Genomic DNA, 20,775 nt, shown 5'->3' with positions numbered 1-20,775 from the left:
CCCTTTTTTTTCTCCCTTGTTTTTGATTACTTGGTTCTTTGTCTTGTTATGCCTGGTTATTTTTGACTGGTTGCTGAACATCATGAGAAATTGTAGAGGCTCTAGATGTTTTTTTTTTCTGCAGGAGGGCTCAATCTTCCCAGTGGTGGGCAAACTGAAGAAGAAGCTTGAATCCGTTGAAGGACTATGCTGATGGGAGGCTGGGTTGCTGTTGAGGATAGCTTCATCTATTTCTGGTTGTCCCCAACTTTAGAGAGTAGCCCAGGATCCCAGCTGAAAGCTTAGAGTGTTTACTAGTGCCCTCATTCCTGGAAGGGCGCTACACTCTTCCCAGAGTTCATTCTTACTTTTCAGAGACTTTCTGCTTAGCCACTTAGATCCTTGTCCTTCCCAACTTCAGAAATTCATTCAGAAAATTAAGAGGAAAATCAGCTGAGTGTCACATTCAGATCTCTGACCCTCCCTCTTCCCGCTAGGTTCTTGGCTGTTCAAGTCACCAAATTTTAACTCGCCTTGTAAGACTCCCCAAAACGCTGTTGGTTTCTTTGCTCATACTTTACACCTCTTGCCATACTCACAAGATGGGCAGATGCCTGAAAGGGGAAGCTATGCAGACTCATCTCTATTCATTGCCTCCTCTCTGGAATCTCGGCTCCGCAAGGCCTGGCTGTCCTAGCAGTTCTGATGCCTTTCTGTCACTGTTAGGGGCCTTTCTAGCTGTTTTCGGCTAGAGTGTAGGTTTGCTGCTCCCTACTCAGTCATAGCCAAAAGCAGTAAGGTGATTTTTTGAAAAAGTATTGAACAGTTGTGACAGGAGATGATGTGGGAGCACAGGAAAGTACTCAGCCCGATTTGAGTCATCAGGAAAAGTGTCTGGGAGGGAGTGATGGCTGAAAAAGCTCTTAAAGGAGAAATAAAAAAGCAAGTAAAGAGCAAGAAGTGTGTTTCAACCAGAGGGAAGCAGTGATATAAAATAGCGTTACAGGAGCAAGGAAGAAACCATAAATAGAAGTACTGCTCTTATGCATTTTAAGGCAGAAAGGGATGGAAGGTGAGTGAAACTGGAGAGGTAGGTCAGAGAGGGATTTGCATGCCCTGCCTGGGGGATTACATTTCATCTTTTAGGTAGAGACAGAATTTGTGTTTTAATAATCAGAATAGCAGAAAGCTCTGTGTTTTACCATGTTGAATCAAACCATTATAAATTCTCTTTGGGATTAGTTGTTCAACCACTATACTGAATTCTCTTAACCCTATTTGAGCAATCTATATAAGAGAAAACAGATCTCTTGATCAGGAAATATGAGTGAGTCTTTGCAAACTTATCTTCTGTGGGGATTTTTTGCTTTCTGTTAGTTTTGGCTAGTAATGATAATACTAGCCATTCGAGAATGCTTTCTTGGCTCCATTCTCAGATTTTTTAATACAAAGTATGTTAAAGTCCAAAGAGTGTCATGTTTTCTTTCATAATTATTTGCATTATAATTGGTTTGAAAGAACTATTTATAAGTAACAGTTTGTAAATTTGTTTCTTCTGGCATCACAAAGCACTAGATATCCGTAGAGGAAGGAAAAGGGCAAAACTAACATTTCACTGCTGTTTGCATTCTATGTGTTTCACACAAGTTAAATCACTTAGTTGTAGTATGTAAATCTAGCTGTGTTCCCACGTGTTATACCTCTCGTTACAGCGCATTATGTCCTTCTTTTGTGAGACTTCTTACAGTTATATGTTTGTGTTATTTGTTTAATGTCAAACACGTTATGTAATGTAATCTGTTACTTAGGGATTTTGCCCCCCTATATCCAACCTGAAGGTATTGAATTAATGCTATTTTTGCTCCTTATTGCTCTTCTAGATCATTGTTCTTTCACTTCCCTAAAAGCCTACCCACTTTCATCAGATTGTATCACCATCTGCCTCTCCTTGTATTATTTCATTGTCATTGAATTGTTCAGATGGCTTAATTAACATTGGTTTTTTGTGGTTTTTTTTTTGGCGTTTTTAGATAAAAGCTACCCTTTGTAGAAATTTAATTTCTCTTGAATGTTTAATTGTCTCCATCTAAAAGTTTTGTGGCTGCTTCAGTTGGTTCTCAGGGACCTTTAGGGGCTCCTGGTCCGGCTCTTAAAAGTAACACCTCATGGCTCTGTGGAGAATGGAATATTTTAAAACCAGTACCCAGGGGCTAGCTGTAGGGCTGTGTCTATTTCCTCCTACCTCTAGAGAAGCCATAGATCCAGATAGTATTTTGCTGACTCTTTCAGACTCCTTCTGTGAGAGTGAGGATCCATCTGCTGGCTTTAATATCCTGGCTGTAAATAACCTAACTCCAGGTTCCTCTGTCAAGTTGGAAAGTAGTCTCTTTAGGACATTGTTTTCCTGTTACCCCGTATACCCCAAGCATTTCAAGCCCACAACTTCAGTTCCATGAGCAACTTTATTCTTTTCGATTCATTGAATTGTATCACTAGTTGTCAGAGTATCTGTTCTAGCGGTCTTTTCCATCCACCTTGATTTTTATTTGCAAATCTGAGGAGCTTAATACTAGGTTATTGTGTTGACATTAGTCCTGTTGACATTAGTTGACTCCAGGTTGACATCAGTCTTGTCCTTCAGAGTAAAGTTCACAGGTTTAAAATACTTAGTACTTTTCCTTGCCTTGCAAGTGATCACCCCCTGCCCTCACTCTTAAGATACAAGGTAATTGCTGTCTTCTCTCAGAGCCTTTTGTCCTGCTCCCACACTGGGCCAGGCGCCCTTCCAGTGTTCCCCCTCACCCTGTGCATACCTCTGCTCTCATCTTACTGTGTTTTATTAATGATTTCTGATTGTTTGCCTCATCATGAGGCTTTGCTTTAAAGTTTAAACAGGGAGATTGTCATTCTTCATTGTATTCCCATAACTAAGTTAAATGCCTTGAGTATCAGATGTTTTCAAATTATTGTTCATAGTCTTAACACCAGTTTGGTGGTGAGATATTAATATAAAAGGTTGTAAGCCATCTTTGTCTCATTTTCTTGTCAGTATTTCTTGTGTAGTCAGTTTTTCTAGAGTCAGTTTTTATATAACAAAAGGAATTGACCAGTAGGCAAATATATATGGCAGTTAACCATCATAAATACCAGTGATAACTGAGTTTAGAGCTAAATATAAAAGTTATGTATGCGTGATTAGTTGGTTTGGCCACAAAGAAATACTTTACTTTTTGGGCCAAAGCTGAAAATTGACAGAAAGAGGAGTTGAAATAAAGGAAACTGGCCAGTGCAATATCAGAGGCTACGAGGAGCGCCTGGCACTGTTCCTTGCAACGCTAAAGAAAACCAAGAGGAAGGAGAGAAGAAATTCTAGCTGAAATGCCTATTTGAGGAGACCCACCGTCAAGATGTACAGCCTTTCATACTTTAATAACTCTTAATGCACCTCTCTGTGATAGAGGAATTAATTTCATAAAGTTGACTCTGAGTGATCAGGAAAAAGGTTTAAGGTGTGGTCTCTATACTTTCTGAGGAATGAGATAAATAATATATTCTTAAAGAGATTTCCATCCACAGTGGTTATGATGGTGAATCCTGCAGTACTCAGGTTAAACCTTTACTTGTCTGGAACCCTCACATTGAAAATGGTCTTTTCCACTAATCACGGAGGCATTTCTGTACTTTTTTGTGTTTATCTGACAGCAGTGCTTACCCACCCTTGTGTTCTTGCCTGCAGAGTCCCAGGGACCGGGAGCCTGGTGGCTGCCGTCTATGGGGTCGCCCAGAGTTGGACATGACTGATGCGACTTAGCAGCAGCAGCAGTACTTACATATATCTGTTCTATTTATTAGTAGTAAATTAAGTATTACTAGGTTGTTTCGTTTTTTATGGTTCCTGTAAAACTGAAGAGTAAATAAATATTGCTTTAAAGTATGTACCTTTTGAAAATTAAGCCTAAACCCAAAACTTAGTATGTAGGAAGATTAAAATGATAATAATCAGTGTTTGTGTAGTAATCTCTAATGATAAATTCAGATTAATTTCCCCTTCAATATCCTTTCATCTTTAAATGTATATTCATCTTTTGTCCCTAGTATCTTTCATTTATTCCTGTTCAGTTTAGTTTTGTTTTTAATGGACTGTCAATCTCTTACATGGCCCATTTAAGATAGCTTAATGTCTGTTTGCTGCCTTAGAAAGAAATTCTCTTATTCTTACTAAATTTCTTATTCTCAGGAATTGAGAAAACTTAATTCCAAAATTACTACTAGTTTGTAACAGTGTTACCTAAACTTTAAAACCTTAATTTGATTATATAGATTTGTGGTGTGATGACATTGTGAAGATTTTATTTAATAAATAAGAGAATATTGGACATTGATATTAAATGCTGTAACTAGTACACCACAGTTCAAAAGAATCAATTCTTAGGTGCTCAGCCTTCTTCATGGTCCTACTCTTACATTCATATATGACCACTGAAAAAACCTTAGCTTTGACTATACGGACCTTTGTTGGCAAAGTAATGTCTCTGCTTATTAATATGCTATCTAAGTTGGTCATAGCTTTTCTTCCAAGGAGCAGGCATCTTTTAATTTCATGGCTGCAGTCACCATCTGCAGTGATTTTGCAGCCCAAGAAAATAGTCTGTCACTGTTTTCATTGTTTCCCCATCTATTTGCCATGAAGTGATGAATCCGGATACCATAATCTTAGTTTGTTAAATGTTGAGTTTTAAGCCAACTTTTTCACTCTCTCGCTTTCATCAAGAGGCTCTTCATTTCCTCTTTGCTTTCTCCCATTAGGGTGGTGTCTTCTGCATATCTGAGGTTATTGATATTTCTCCTGGCAGTTTTGATTCTAGCCTGACATTTCACATGATGTACTCTGCATATAAGTTAAATAAACAGGGTGACAGTAGCCTTGACGTTCTCCTTTCCCAATTTGGAACCGTTGTTCCATATCCAGTTCTAACTGCTGCTTCTTGACCTGCATACAGTTTTCCCAGGAGGGGTACATGGTGGTCTGGTATTCCCATCTCTTGAAGAATTTTCCACAGTTTGTTGTGATCCACACAGTCAAAGACTTTGGCATAGTCAATGAAGCAAAAGTTAGGTGTTCTGGAATTCTCTTGCTGTTTCTATGATCCAGTGGATGTTGGCAATTTGATCTCTGGTTCCTCTGCCATTTTTAAATCCAGCTTGAACATCTGGAACTTCTCAGTTCACATAACTGTTGAACCCTAGCTTGGAGAATTTTGAGCATTACTTTGATAGCATATGAAATGAGTGCAATTGTGCAGTAGTTTGAACATTCTTTGGCATTGCCTTTGGGATTGGAGTGAAAACTGACCTTTTCCAGTCCTGTGGCCACTGCTGAGTTTTCCAAATTTGCTGGCATATTGAGTGCAGCACTTTCACAGCAGCATCTTTTAGGATTTGAAATGGCTCAGCTGGAATTCCATCACCTCCACTAGCTTTGTTCATAGTGATGCTTCCTAAGGCCCACTTAACTTTGCACTCCAAGATGTCTTGCTCTAGGTGAGATCATACCATTGTGATTATCTGGGTCGTGAAGATCTTTTTTATACAGTTCTTCTGTGTATTCTTGCCACCTCTTAATATCTTCTGCTTCTGTTAGGTCCATACCATTTCTGCCCTTTATTTTGCTCATCTCTATAGACTTGTGTACTCTGAACATTACATATAAACATGATCATATAATACATGGTCTGTTGTGACTGTCTTCTTTCAGTTAACATATTGTTTTCAAGGGTCTTCCATGTTATGGCATGTCTGTACTTCATTCTGTTTTTTTTTTTAAAGTATGTATTTATTTAATTTGACTGCTCCAGGTCTCAGGTGTAGCATGTGGGATCTAGTTCCCTGACCAGGAATTGAACTTAGGCTCTTGCACTGGGAGCTCAACGTCTTAGCCACTGGACTACCAGGAAAATCCCAGCACTTCATTCTTTTCTGTTGATGAGTAACATTTCATTGTATGGATATATCACACTTTATTTATATCCATTCATCAGTTGATGGGCATTTGGGTTGTTTCTGCCTCTTAACTATTGTGAATAGTTACTGCTGTAAATGTTAGTGTACAAATACTTGTTTGAATGCTTGTTTTAAAAACTTTTTGGTATATTCCTAGGAGTGGAATTGCTGGGTCATATGATAATTCTGTGTTTATACTTCTGAGGAGCTGCTAGATTGTTTTCTGAAGTAACCGTATTATCTTTCATTCTTACTTGGTGAATGAATGAGGGTTCTAATTTCTCTATATCCTTGCCAGAATTTGTTGTTATTAATTTTTTTATTGTAGTCATTTTTGTGGGTGAGAGGAGATACTGCCTTTTGATTTTGATTTGCATTTCCCTGATATGTAATAATATTGAGCATCTTTTCAAGTGCTCATTGGCGAATTGTGTATTTTCTTTGAAGAAATATCTATTTAGACCCTTAGCTCATTTTACAATTTGGTTTCTGTCTCTGTTAAACTCTCAGGAGTCTTTGCATATTCTAGATATAAGTACCTAATTAGATATATGATTTGCAAACATTTTCTTCATTTTGTGAGGAACCATTTCACTCTTCCCATTGTTTACATATTGTTTGCTTTTGAAATGCTGAAGATCAGTAAAGATGTTTGCTTAGTTATGACTCTGACAGTAACTAAGTCAACTTTGTACTCCATAGCCAAGTTCTACGAGTTTTATATTTTCTGTAGTTATATTGGAATGACTTAAATGATAGATTGAAAAAAGAAGTACTTGGGACATTTTTAATTCTGATTTCACATTTAAAAAGAGCAGTGCTTCATTTACTTTAAAAACTGTGTGAATGACTCATTTATTTATTTACCAAAGTAGCGGAAGGGTATATTTGTAAAGTAATTTAAAGTGAGCTGTCTCGGCTATCAACTTTGGGGTGATACCTTTTTTTTGCTGGTTGAGATATTTATTACTGTGTTATATCAGCATGGGGTTCTTAACTGGGGCCAGTTTTGCTCACCAGGCGACATTTGGAAATATCTGGAGATATTTAGGTTGTTCTACTGGAGAAGTATCTAGCATCTACTTAGCTTCGCTGGTGGCTCAGAATCCACCTGCAGTGCAGGAGACCTGGGTTGGGAAGATCCCCTGGAGGAAGGCATGGCAGCCCACTCCAGAATTCTTGCCTGGAGAATCCCATGGACAGAGGAGCCTGGCTGGCTACAGAGAGTCAGACATGACTGAGCGGCTAAGCACAGCACAGCAACTAATACATAAGGTTTTATCTTCCTTTATCTCAAGTTTGTTAGATTTTGAATAAACTTAAAAACATTTTCTAACACGTAAACACATATTCCATAACATTTGCTAACCTTTTATAAGTGAGAATTGCAAGTATATCTTGATGATAACTTGAAACTTGTCCTCTTTTATTTTTTAATTGTTCCCTTATAGAATGTTTCTCCATCCCAGAGAGATGAAGTGATTCAGTGGCTGGCCAAACTCAAATACCAATTCAACCTTTACCCAGAAACATTTGCTCTGGCTAGCAGTCTTTTGGACAGGTTCTTAGCTACTGTAAAGGTAAATATTCTGGAATATGCTTACATACAACTTCTGTTTTAATGGTTTATATGCTGCACCAGGGGCAATTAGTAAAATATTCTACAAGGTGGAAAGGAATGGAAAACCTTCTTAATATATATATCTGTAAGAAGACATGATGTCTTCTGTTATTGCTTTAAGTCTTCAGAAATGTTTCCGATTATATTCTGTAATTTTTTTTGTCTGTAAGTATTCATAGCTTATACCTAACCAATGAAATTTTTTCTCTCTTTCTTTTAGTGCAAACCATATAGCATTGGTAGAAAGTTTAGTCATCTTTTTAACACATTGAATACTAGTTGTGAACAGTGAATCAGACTAGAAAAGTATAATAAGCCTATTGCATATTTTTCTGTCACTACTTATTTATTAAATCTCTTTTTTGTCGTTTTCTGAACAGCATATAAGTACTTTCTAGCAGCATACATTTGGAGTATAACAAGATGAAAACTGAACTGTTATACATAACTTGGGTGTTTTTTTGTTCAATGGCAGCATTACAGATAAGTTTTATGTTATCCCTATTGGTATAATGTATCATTGGTTATATGATGTGAAATCAGTCATGGGAGGCCCTTAGCAGATTTAAAGCAGAAAGTCAACATTTATTCAATATCAAGACATGAAACAAAAAGGCAATTCAGTTATCATTTGTATCCCTAGGAATATATATGTTGTAGGAACTATGAGTTCAGTGCTTAGGGTACTGTATTTTTTGTTATTTGGTATAACAAATAGAAGCCAAAGAATTATGGAGTGGAAGAATTTGGATGGCCACTCAGTTACCTTTTTATGTTTCAAACTTCTACTTTTGAGAGACTTAAATTATGATGACCCTAATTGCCTGAAGTCTGGGTTAACTGAGATGCCAACAGTTATTTCAGCATCAAGCCCTCCTCCCCTCTCTCTGTTCCCCTACTCTAGCTAAGCTCCCTTTCACAGAGAAAGATACCATGGGTCCTGATGTTACTAGCATCAGATGCTTACTTAGAGATGGCTAATCTATATTGAAACAGTTCATTTAAAATGTATTCATAGTTTCAAGGTGCTTAAAGCAGGTCATAAAAGGGTTGCAACAAGAATGGAGCCTCAAGTCCAGCTGTGCAGAAAAAGGTGCTATGAACTTTAAAAGGACAGACCCTGAGCCCTATCCCAGACCTACTAAATCTGAATCTCTAGTAGGTGAAAGCTGGACATTTTTATTTAAATAAAGAAACTACATAGATGATTCTGATGTACATCCAGGATTGAAAATTACTGTTTGTTTAAACAAACAAACAAAAAACCCACATATTTTCTGTTGCGGTTCTTTATAGTACTAAGTTTATTATTGGTGCCCTTGATTTGGGGATTTCATTGCCTACCCAGAGTTGCTAACTGTTGGACTGTCTGTAATGAACTCTGATTTCCTCAAGGATATGGGCTTGATATGTTGTTACACATGGAGAAATAAGAGAACCTTAAAAACTGTCAGAGCCACAAGATCTGACTTCACTTTCTGGATCACTTGTGGTATCTCTGTTAACCTCTGAGACTGTTTTCTCATCTGTAAAGCAAGATATAACATTTATGGCAATGCTTTCTAAACCATAATATTCTGATTAATATTAATGATTACTTTAAAATATTGATAGAATTGAACTGGCTTTTATTTCTCATATGGGCTTCCTTGGTGGTTCAAATGGTGAAGAATCTGCTTGCAATGCAGGAGACCTGGGTTCGATCCCAGGTCGAGAAGATGCCATAGAGAAGGGAATGGCAACCCACTCCAGTATTCTTCCCTGGAGAATTCCATGGACAGAGTATCCTGGTGGACTGTACAGTCCATGGGGTGCAAAGAGTCAGAGTGACTGAGCAACTAACCCTTTATTTCTTACTCAGGAAGAGGGATGGAAGATTCCTAGACTATGCCCCTTGCACTGAGGCATTGGTTGTTGGCTGGCCTATTTATTAAATAATTAATGAAGGCTAAACTATCATGATTATTCATTTGGCCACACCACACAGCTGTGGGATCTTAGTACCCCAACCAGGGATTGAACCCAGGACATGGCAGTGAAGGCTCCAAATCCTAATCACCGGACCTCCAGGAAAATCCCTGTCCTGATTATTTAAAACTGGATTGGCAAACTCTTACTCTACCAGTAGGGTAGAAAGTTATTATAGATAAGAAAAACAGGCAAACTCGAACCCTCCTAAGGGTGTCAAATCCAAGATTGATTTTCCCCACCTTGATTGATTCTGTATATATTTAGGAGCCTTTCATTCTTATCATGGATTTGAATTTATAATTTTTTGGGTAAACGTTTAATTAGAAAATTTAATTTGCTAGCATGCTGTCACTTTGTAAAGTATGTAAAATATATTAATAGCCTTCATTTTATATTCCTTTCTTAATTCCCCTAATACCTCGTATGTTAATCTTAACTGATACAACAGATAAAGAGAACAAAACCAGCTTTAAAAATACACAAATATATTTTTAATTGGGGAATTTTATAAGTAAAAAAAGGTCTTCTAAAATCAAGCTCACCTCTGATGGATAGAAATTAGCTTTGGCTAACTAGCATCGGTTGAACTTGGAAGAGAATGATCTTAATATTTCTGTAGAGTGTGTAGTATGGCTAGGGTTATAAGTTATCTCTGATCCTAGAAAGCAGTGAATGAGAGCCAGATTAATTTGAATTCCACAGGGTTGTGTGCATACTTGCCTCGTCTGCATATCTAGTTTCAAAAAATAAACTCTTAACTTTTTGACAAATCACTGAAGTTGCTTTTTACCTCGTCCTTGTTTTAGGCCCACCCAAAATACCTGAGTTGTATTGCAATCAGCTGTTTTTTCCTGGCTGCCAAGACTGTTGAGGAAGATGAGGTAACTATTTTCAAGATTAGTCATGTCTCTTTGTTGAAAGTTTTATCCGTTGATTAGCTTGTTTAGTGTTTACCAAAACAAAAACTGAAAAAATGAGTTAATTTTTTTTCTGTCCTGCCCTCCCTGCCTCCTCCCCTTTTGCTTTGTGTAGAGAATCCCAGTCCTGAAGGTGTTGGCAAGAGACAGTTTCTGTGGCTGTTCTTCATCTGAAATTCTGCGGATGGAGAGAATTATTCTGGATAAGTTGAATTGGGATCTTCACACAGCCACACCATTGGACTTTCTTCACATTGTAAGTTCACCTGAAGTCTTTCAATTTCCTACTTGAGTATATAGTCCTGTTTTAGTAACTTGAAAAGTAGATTGCCTGCTCTTTTGGCGGGGACGGGGAGCTGCATTGAGTCTTTGTTGTTGCTCCAGCTTTTCTCTAGTTTGGGGGAGCAGGGGCTATGGAGCGTGTGGGCTCAGTAGTTGTGGCTCCTGGGCTCTAGAGCTCAGGCTCAACAGTTCTGCTGCACGGGCTTAGTTGCTTTTACAGCATGTGGGATCTTCCCAGATCAGAGACCAAACCCATGTCTCCTGCATTGGCAGGCAGATTCTTCACCCCTGAGCCACCAGCAAAGTCCTTTTTTTTGTTGTTGTTGTTGTTCTGATTTTTAGGAAAAGGAAAATTACTGCAGTTAGCCAAGGAAAAATTGGAAATTAAGATATATGTCAAATCATTGAAGCTAAAATTGCCAACTTAGAAACTGAGTAATACCTGAGGAGGTTACATCAACTTCTGTACATAGCTTATCTAGACATTTAAGTAACTAGAATGATGTTCTTGTGATTTAATTTTCAGTTTTCTTTTCTTTTTTTTTTAGTTCCATGCCATTGCAGTGTCAATTAGGCCTCAGTTACTTTTTAGTTTGCCCAGTCTGAGCCCATCTCAACATTTGGCATTCCTTACCAAGCAATTACTTCACTGTATGGCCTGCAGCCAACTTCTGCAGTTCAAAGGATCCATGCTTGCCCTGGCGATGGTTAGTCTGGAAATGGAGAAACTCATTCCTGATTGGCTTCCTCTTACAATTGAACTGCTTCAGAAAGCACAGGTAGGTGTCAGTCTAATTAAATGGCATTCATTTGTCTCTTACTGGGAAAACAGGGTTAGCAGATAGTTATAAAACTAAGAGATATTTTAATCTTGTAATGGCAGTTCATTTTTAAGGCCAGACAGAGTATTATTACACACTTTAAATGTATAGGTTAGATGTCTTTTTTTCTCTTTTAAAGCCTAGACAGTATTTTCTCGATTCTTTTCATCCCTCCTTCTAGGTGGTGGTGGTTGTTGTTTAGTCAGTAAGTCGTGTCCAGCTTCTTTGCAACCCCATGGATTGCAGCACCAGGCTTTCCTGTCCTTCACTATCTCCTGGAGTTTGCTCAGAATTCATGTCCACTGGGTCGGTGATGCTGTCTAACCATCTAACCTTCTAGGTTGCTGAAAATCTTAATCTTAAAAGGTTACTAAGATTCTTACTAATATACTCCATTGGTTTTGTATGAAGAACCTTCTTACCTATTAGGTTTCATTACAGTACTTCTGTAGTTAACTCATTTTTTAAAAAAGATAAGGCAAAAACATAAACTGTAAGAAGTTGCTTTTTAGACAAGCAGATAATTTATTGTTGGCTAGAGAAGGAAGTATTTGGCAAATAGAAAGTATATTCCTGAAGTTCCAGGACTTTCTGAAGTAGTTGCCTAAGGTTGGTGAGTAGCTTTATCTGCAAATTGATATAAAATGTTTGAGGTTGATTAAATTTTTATCAACCATCTATATAAAAACTAAAAATTTAGTGGAAAAAATTCTCATTCAAATGAAAATTTAAAATTCAAATGAAAAGTTAGTAATGGTTACTCTGTTAGCAACTATTTGGAGAGGATGCGTACTGGTTCTGTTCATGGCACTAAATGGAACCTATGAGTTTAGGTCTGCTGCAAACAATACCCCTTAACCAAATGAGTCCAAATAAGACTTACGAGCCTACTTTCCCTTTTATATGTCCCTGTTTATTCTCATTTGGCAGTATTCTGATTTGTTTTATTAAATTTTATTTAGAGAAGAGACTGCTAAATTCTGAGCTTAAAAACATTATGTAATATAAAAACCAACTTCAGCAAACAGCTGCAATCTTTGAGCTGATAAAACTTATTAAAGAATTCTATAAGAGAAAAATGAGAATAATACTTGAATTTGATATTTTGTAGGACAATTAGAGTTGATAGATACAAGCCGTAAAAGCTAACAGACCAAAAAAAAAAGTTAGCAGACATATAAAATATACTTCAGGGCAGCCTCTCAGCTCTGAGAATTTCATGCTTTAATTTGTGAGCAGAGAAGGGCTGTCTTTTCATAAAAAGAACGATGATAATAGAGCAATATATAAACTAAAGCTATATTCCTCTTAGATGTGTTTTATTCTGTTTTAGCATAGCCCAGCTTGCTTTCCTTCCCTGGGAAACATGATGTTAGTGTAATACAGGCTATTTCTCCATACAAGGAGATACTTCCTTTTACTTGCATTTGTTAGATTGAAATAATTGAGAAATGTTTTTTTCTATTGAAATAATGCTATAATGAAAATAAACCCTGGGAGATAGTTGCTATTTAGTGAGAATTTTTAGAAACTAACATCAAAAACTACCACTTCAGGGAATAGTGTGACACAGAGCACTTACTTTGCCTACCTTGAATGTTGGATAAGGAAGTTGAATGTTAATCATTTACATTAGACTGTGGAAGTGGGGGAAGGGACATTAAGAGAACCTCCTACATTTTTCATCTTTATTGGAATGAAGGACATATCTCTAAATGCCTCCATGACTTTGTCTCTGTGCCTATTTCCAAGTTAGTGCAGAGAAAATTTGCTATATGAAGAGTTACTAGCACTGAGAAAGGACAAGCTTTGAACCGTAAATAAGAATATTGTAAATAGCATGTATATTCTGTAGCTTATTATAAGCTTGGAACTTGAAGGAACCTTCTTAAAAATCAGATCATTCAACTCCTTATTTTATAGCTGCAGCCTAGAGAACTTGGGACTTTTCTCAGAGACACACAAAACTTAGTAGTAAAGAAAACTGGAAAAAACACAGTGCTTTACCCATACCGTAAAAATTTTGAAGATTGTAGTCCAGTGGTTTTCAGAGTTTTCTTTAGAAATAGAATTCTTCGTCACCCCCCTCCCCCTAAATCTTATACACGCACAGTCCCCAAATCCTAAGTAGTAAAGTATTACTTTGTAATATGTGTTTGGGCCAGAAGCCTTATCAGATGCAGTCCTATTCAACATGGCCTCTCTCTTTCATAAGCTGTTTGGACATGGTCTGAAAACCACTGTTCCATTTTCTTATATATGTATATAGTTTTGTTACATTTATTGAGAAATTTATGGTCAAGGCATTGGGGATACAGTGATTCCAAAAAGTCTCTGCTCCGTGTAGTAGTCAAGTTATAATGAAGAAGACAGTTAAAAACACACATAAGATCACAAAACTTCAGAGAGTTTGAGACTTGGTCTTTGCAATTCTCTGAAATCCTAGTGGCCCAACTCTGTGCTTAGTTGCTCAGTTGTCTCCAACTCTTTGCAGCCACATGGACTGTAGCCCGCCAGGCTCCTCTGTCCCTGGGATTCTCCAGGCAAGACTACTGGAGTGGGTAGTCATTGCCTTCTCCAGGCCCAAATATGAATGGCTCCTTGTTCTTTAAGACTCAGTTATCTTTGCTAAGTTCGCCTCTGTTCACATAGGAACACCAAGTCTAGTATCTTTGTAATTAGACCTGTGACAAAGCCATAGTAACATCAGACACTCCTCCTGGATTTCTGGTTGTTGTATAGGAAGTTCTTACATCAGATTGGTAGGATGGTGCCGGAACTACTTGTGATGTGTTTCCCAGTGTTGTGGTTTGAGAGGACTGCTGTTGATCCATCACAGGCATCCATGCTGTGAGGGGCCCCATTGTCACCAGCTCTGCCTGTGTTCCCTCTGGACTTCAGACAAAGTACAGGGAGTGTTTCCTGGTTTGAAAGGCAAGCTTTCTCTTGTCTTTTCTAGTCCCCTCACCCCCACTCTGCTGCCTCATCACCACCCCTATTACCTCTTGTGCTGGCTTTTGGTCATCATTCTGAGCTGGCTAACCCTCTTTCTTCTTACTCCTCTCATTGCTCTGTTTCTGTGCCTGTACTCATGTTCTCCTCTTTCTGATTGATGCAGTCTGCCTTGATTATCTCAGGATGTTAAATCTCCCCAGATTAGCGTGGTGGTCTTCCTGTCCGTAAAGCGATAAAGCATCTGCCTGCAATGCAGGAGACCCGGGTTCGATCCCTGGGTTGGGAAGACCCCTTGGAGAAGGAAATGGCAACCCACTCCAGTATTCTTGCCTGGAGAATCCCATGGACAGAGCCTGGCGGGCTACAGTCCACAGGATTGCAAAGAGTTGGACACGACTGAGTGACTTTACTTTAACTTCCTGTCCCTAACCAAGGTCCCTAGTCAAAGTATAAGTTTACCTCTGTGGTGTAGTGTAAGAGTATGGAGTTCAAGAAGCAGACCTTCCCCACCAGGGTCTTCTAGTCCTTGAAGGTGGCTCGAGTCTGACTCCTTATGGCTCTAGGTGTTTTCAGGGCTTTATGCTATCCACTGAACCTAATGGGTCCATCTGAATCAGTTACATCGTGCTATTCCGATCCCCTTTTTCCCATCAGTAACCTGTTCAGATGTCTGCTCTGTAAATGTTCAAGGCTATTTGCCTCACCTCCTTGGTAAGCTGAATTACAGTTCTGTTTGTTTTTCTAGCAAGGGATGCTTTAAAATAGTTAGTATTTGAATTGAGGGAGATGGTCGTCTTGAAAAATAACAATAAATGTTCTCTTGACACTGTGCAACTAGAACATGTTCATTGTAAATCATTCTATGAGTTTTATTAGAGAACTTGTCTGGTGTCTAAAGTTGCAGTAATTCCAGTATATATGCTTGTTTTGTTTCCTCCACTGTAACTCAGCAAGGGCCATATTATTTTCTTAGAACAAACTCAGGTTGCAATAGAAGGAATTTATGTTGATGAATTATTTTGGACAGAGGATTTAGCTTGGGTAGACCATCATTAGATGGTCTGTGTGTGCTTTCGTGCTCAGTCGTGTCCAGCGCTTTCTGACCCCCTGGATATAGCCTGCCAAGCTCCTCTGTCTGTGGAACTTTCGAGGCAGTACTGAAGTCGGTTGCCATTTCCTACTCCAAGGGATCTTCCCCACCCAGGTATCAAACCTGCCTCTTGTGTTTCCTGCATGGGCAGGCAGATTCTTTACCACTGCACCACCTTGCGAAGCTTCATTAGATGGTATTAGTTTGCAAAACCTTCAGTGTCTTTCTAGCCCCATTTTCTGCCAGTCCTCACTAAATATAACTCCCTATTTACTTACTACTTCCACAGAGAAAGTTTTTAGTGACACAGTCTTCTTTTTACTTGAAAAACATGTTTTTCTTTAGGCTTCTTCTGTGATACTATGCCCAGTGACTAAGTTATTAGCATATTTGTGATATTTCTGTTTTTCTAGGCCATTAAGTGTCATTCATTTGTTGAAGAACAACATAATAAACTGGGTACTTACTTTTTAGAAATAATTTTTTTTACACTGTAGTCTTCTTTCCATGTCCCAATTCCTTTTTCTCTGTTACCTCTCTTTTGGAGGCTATTTGAAGAAGTGGGGTCCTGGCCTAGAGAACCAGGTGCCTTCAAGAACCCTGAAGCCCCACCCCTCTCCTGGGTGCTTTGTTCCACGGTCTTTGTTTTTGTCTTTTAATCTGGCTGCAGTAGGTCTTATTTGCAGCATGTGGGATCTACTTCCTTCACCAGGGGTCGAACCCAGGCTTCTCCTGCATTGGGAGCACAGTCTTTTTAGCCACTGGACTACCAGGGAAGTCCCATTCCACTGTTTTTAGCATGGCTTAGCTGGTTTCACATCCCTGGGACATGATAAGCCTTAGCCTACAGTTATAATCTTGAAAGTTATTATATAACTTTTTTTAAGAGAAGAAAAGAAATTCTAATACTAGTTAATAATATCTTGCCTGTTAGGGTGTTAGCTAGAGCCTTTCAAACTAGGGGGAAAAAATGGTGAACAAAATAGATGAAAAAAGGTCATTTTCATATATAGTTTCTGATAATTTCAGACACTGTTACATTTGTACATGATGACTAACACTAGCCTTTCATCTTTGTATACTTTGCTTGGTAACAGGTAATGAGTTTATTTTAGTGCATTTTATGATTATGTTAAAAATGTTTGACCACACCACCCTGTGGCATGTGGGACCTTAGTTCCGCAACCAGGGACTGAATTGTCACCCCCTGCATTGGAAGGTGGAGTCTTAACACTAGACTGCAGGGGAAGTTCCAGCAAGGAGTATATTTAGAGATAAAAAATTTTGTCACCAAATATGTTCTTTCAGAGCATGTTATTTTCCTTTCTCTGTGGTGTTGCAAGTCATACTGTGTGCTACAGGGTTTTTTAGGTATGAATAAGAATTGGTTGAGAAATGTCCAAAGATACCTATATATAGAATACATAAGCCTGGAAAGTGATTGCTGGTAGTTAGTCAAGATAGACTTCCTGGAGGTGGTGGCAGTTAGACCTGGAAGGAATACATAATACAGTTTCAATATGAGGATGAGCAAGGGTAAAGTAAGAAAGGGCAAGATTTGTGCAGAGTAGAGAGCATATTTGTTTGACAGAGAGCAAATTGGGATATTTTAGGAGGAAATATGGAGAAGGCAATGGCAGCCCACTCCGGTACTCTTGCCTGGAAAATCCCATGAATGGAGGAGCCTGGTGGGCTGCAGTCCAGGGGGTCGCTAGGAGTTGGGCATGACTGAGCGACTTCACGTCCACTTTTCACTTTCATGCATTGGAGAAGGAAATGGCAACCCACTCCAGTGTTCTTCCCTGGAGAATCCCAGGGACGGCAGAGCCTGGTGGGCTGCCGTCTGTGGGGTCACACAGTCAGACACGACTGAAGCGACTTAGCAGCAGCCGCAAGAGGAAATAAGACTGGAAAGGCTTCTAGGGTAAAGAATATGCCTGCCAGTGCGGGAGACTCAGGTTCAATCCTTGAGTCACAAAGATGCCCTGGAAAAGAAAATGGCAACCCACTCCAGTATTCTTGCCTGAAAAGTTCCGTGGACAGAGGCCTTGGGGCTACAGCTCATGGAGTTGCAAAGAGTTGGGACATGACTGAGCACACAGCTCACACAAGACAGGAAATGAAGGTTGGGTCAGATTGTGGAGAGCCTTCTTAATACCAAACTAAAGAAGTTAGATTATTTCTGGTAGGCACTTGGGGTGCTAAGGGATTAGATAGAGGAATTAATTTAAATTTGTGTTGTATAGGAATTTTGACTAAAGCTATAATTGAAGGGAAAGTAAGGCAGAAAGAGACTAATTATAATTAGACTCTAACAAGATTTTGAAGGCCTTCCATGTAGTCATTGGTGCTAGAAACTTAAGAAATAAAAATGAATATGATACAGTGGCTACCTCTTGGGATCTTATAGTCTGTAGTAGAAAAGCATAAATGGTTAAATAGATTATTCTAATGGGCTTCCCCGGTCGCAGGTTGATACGAAAACAGATGATCCTGGGATTTGGGGTTTGGGAAGAATAAGGGAAGTCAGGGGTGGCTTCAAAAAGGACTGATACCTGAATTATCCTGAAGGATAAGAAGGAGTTAGTGAAACTTCCTAATTAAACAAAAATCTTAGCAAAAATGTTTTTTGCTAGTGCTGTCAAGCTTGCTGTTTGCTACAGAAATACAACTTATCAAAGGTTCTCATTTACTCTGTTTAAAAAAAAAAAAACAAGTTATTCAAAAATTCTTAGCCAGACAGCCTTCCCCGTCCCTTATTTAAATTTTTTCTTGCCTCTGGCTGCTTCTCTAAATTCTTAATGGATTTTGTTTATCTATACATTGAATGTGTTAGTCACTTAATTGTGACTGACTCTTTGCGACCCCATGAACTATAGCCCACCTGGCTCCTCTGTCCATGGGATTCTCCAGGCAAGAATACTGGAGTGGGTTGCCATTTCCTTCTCCAGGGGATTTCTTGGCCCAGAGATTGAACCTGGGTCTTCTGCACTGCAGGCGGATTGTTTACTGTTAAAGCCAAAAGCGAGTGTATGTATATGTGTGTGTGTCTGTGTATATAGACATACATATATAATACGTATCTTTATAATATATATATAAAAGGGAGTATATATATTAATATAGTTATCTGTATGTTGGTCTTCACTAAAGAGGTTGGAGGAGGCAGAGAGGGTGAGGTGAAAGGCCTTCTGGACAGGGGCGATAGCCTGAACAAAAAGCAGATGTTGGATATGTATCAGTGAAAAAAAGAATAATTCCTACTTTCATGAAGATGTCCAGCATATAATTGCAAATACAGAATTCAAGTTCCAAAGTGGTTTATATTATAAATACAGATCTGGACACACATTCTAAAAATGATGGGTTAGGCTGGAGGAATTAGATGAGTTGGAAGTCAAAGATGTGAGGAGAGAAGCCTTGGGGGGCAGGGGGCATGAGGAGAAAAAGTGGCTAGCAGAAATGACAGAGCCACCTCCATTGATTATTTCTTTTTTCTCGCCTGGCTCAGATGGATAGCTCCCAGCTGATCCACTGTCGGGAGCTTGTGGCACATCACCTTTCTACTCTGCAGTCTTCCCTGCCTCTAAATTCCGTTTATGTCTACCGTCCCCTCAAGCACACCCTGGTGACCTGTGACAGAGGAGTGTTCAGATTACACCCCTCCTCTGTCCCAGGCCCAGACTTCTCCAAGGACAACAGCAGACCAGAAGTGCCAGTCAGAGGTCCAGCAGCCTTCTGCCACCATCTCCCAGCTGCCAATGGGTGCAAGTATGCCTCTGCCAAACGCAAAGTGGAGGAAATGGAAGTGGACGACTTCTACGATGGGATCAAACGGCTCTATAATGAAGATAACGCTTCAGAAAGTGTGGGTTCTGTGTGTGGCACTGATGTATCACGGCAAGAGGGACAGGCTTCTCCTTGTCCACCTCTGCAGCCTGTTTCTGTCATGTAGCTGCAAGAGTTACCTTCAAGGGCAAACTAGGGTAGACGACTCTGGGGATGGGAGCATGGAAAACCAGGATAGGCTATGTAAGGTATATATCTTTTCAGGCTGATTTGAAATGAGCCAGAGGAAAAAACCCAGTTGATTTGTATGACTAATTATAATTCAACAATATTTAAGCACTTAAAGACCAAAAAAAAAAAGTCTAAAATTAGGATCAAAAAAATTTTAAGTAAAAAAATTCCTTTGTAGTATTTGTCAGTTCTACCCTTTTCTCTGCTAAAATGTAATGTGTAGATTGCCTTGTGTCAGAAACTCAGTGTTTTTTTTTTTTAATTCCAAAATTCCTAGCTAGCAAACCTTTTCCCAGAACCCTGATTTAATTTTCCTCTTGCTTTTGCTTGCTTCTTTGAATACTAAATGAATTTTATGCATGTTGATCTATGGCCTGACTTCCGCTGATGAGGAAACCCTCAAAGTTTATTTTTAGCAATTTAGTGAACAGATTATTTCGGTGTGACAGCCATGTTTAATCCATGATTCAAATTCACATTAATCTGGAAAAGGTACTTCAAAATTGCCCCATATGAATCAGGTGGTAAAAAGGACTCCTGTTACCATTATGATTTTTGTCTCCTTTCAATTTCTATAGTTTGGAAATAAAATCATTTTCAGTTTTTGTTTATCTTAAATTGAAGCTTAAAAGTGGCACGTGATTAAGACACTCTTAGGTTTGCTGAAAGGATTTTTGACATTTGTATAAAAATTTGTGATAAAGACTGTATCCAGGTGCTCACTAAAGAAACATGTAACAGCTAAAGTTAGGTATTTTAAACTGCTCAGTTTACTCATTTATAATCAGCAGGAGAGACTCTAGATGTTGGGGCAGCTCTGTGATTGGGATCTGTAACATGTATTAATATTAACTGAATTCAGTACCCTAGTTTTTATGTTAAGCCATTAGGATTTTTCTTGATCAGTTAACCCCTGCCTCCCTAGCCTACCTGTATTTCTTGATCAGTTAATCCCCCTGCCTCCTTTGATGAGTTAACCCCCTGCCTCCTCAGCCTACCTGTATTTCTCTTAATGACTTCTGGATTCTGAGCTCCCTGTGCAGTCTGAAGAAGGAATTGCAGTCAGAACCATGTACTGATGATAAAAGCCACTGGTAGCAATAAATGTTGTCCTTAAAC

At 38.8% G+C, this 20,775-nt stretch overlaps 1 protein-coding gene across 1 annotated transcript in view; it reads left to right on the top strand.

Moving 5' to 3' along the window:
• The window catches only part of CCNI (cyclin I), a 35,310-nt gene extending 14,536 nt beyond the window's left edge, over positions 1-20,774 (top strand). Inside the window, exons 3-7 of the mRNA XM_069594430.1 lie at positions 7,431-7,559; positions 10,378-10,452; positions 10,604-10,744; positions 11,319-11,549; positions 19,148-20,774. Of these exons, the coding sequence (XP_069450531.1) occupies positions 7,431-7,559; positions 10,378-10,452; positions 10,604-10,744; positions 11,319-11,549; positions 19,148-19,591 (1,020 nt within the window). The 3' untranslated portion in view covers positions 19,592-20,774. The remainder of the gene's footprint in view (positions 1-7,430; positions 7,560-10,377; positions 10,453-10,603; positions 10,745-11,318; positions 11,550-19,147) is intronic.
• The last annotated feature ends 1 nt before the right edge of the window (position 20,775 follows it).

This window comes from Ovis canadensis, chromosome 6 (assembly GCF_042477335.2).
Source record: "Ovis canadensis isolate MfBH-ARS-UI-01 breed Bighorn chromosome 6, ARS-UI_OviCan_v2, whole genome shotgun sequence".
Classification (NCBI taxonomy): Eukaryota; Metazoa; Chordata; class Mammalia; order Artiodactyla; family Bovidae; genus Ovis; species Ovis canadensis.
This window is presented reverse-complemented; position numbering and strand designations above follow the sequence as displayed.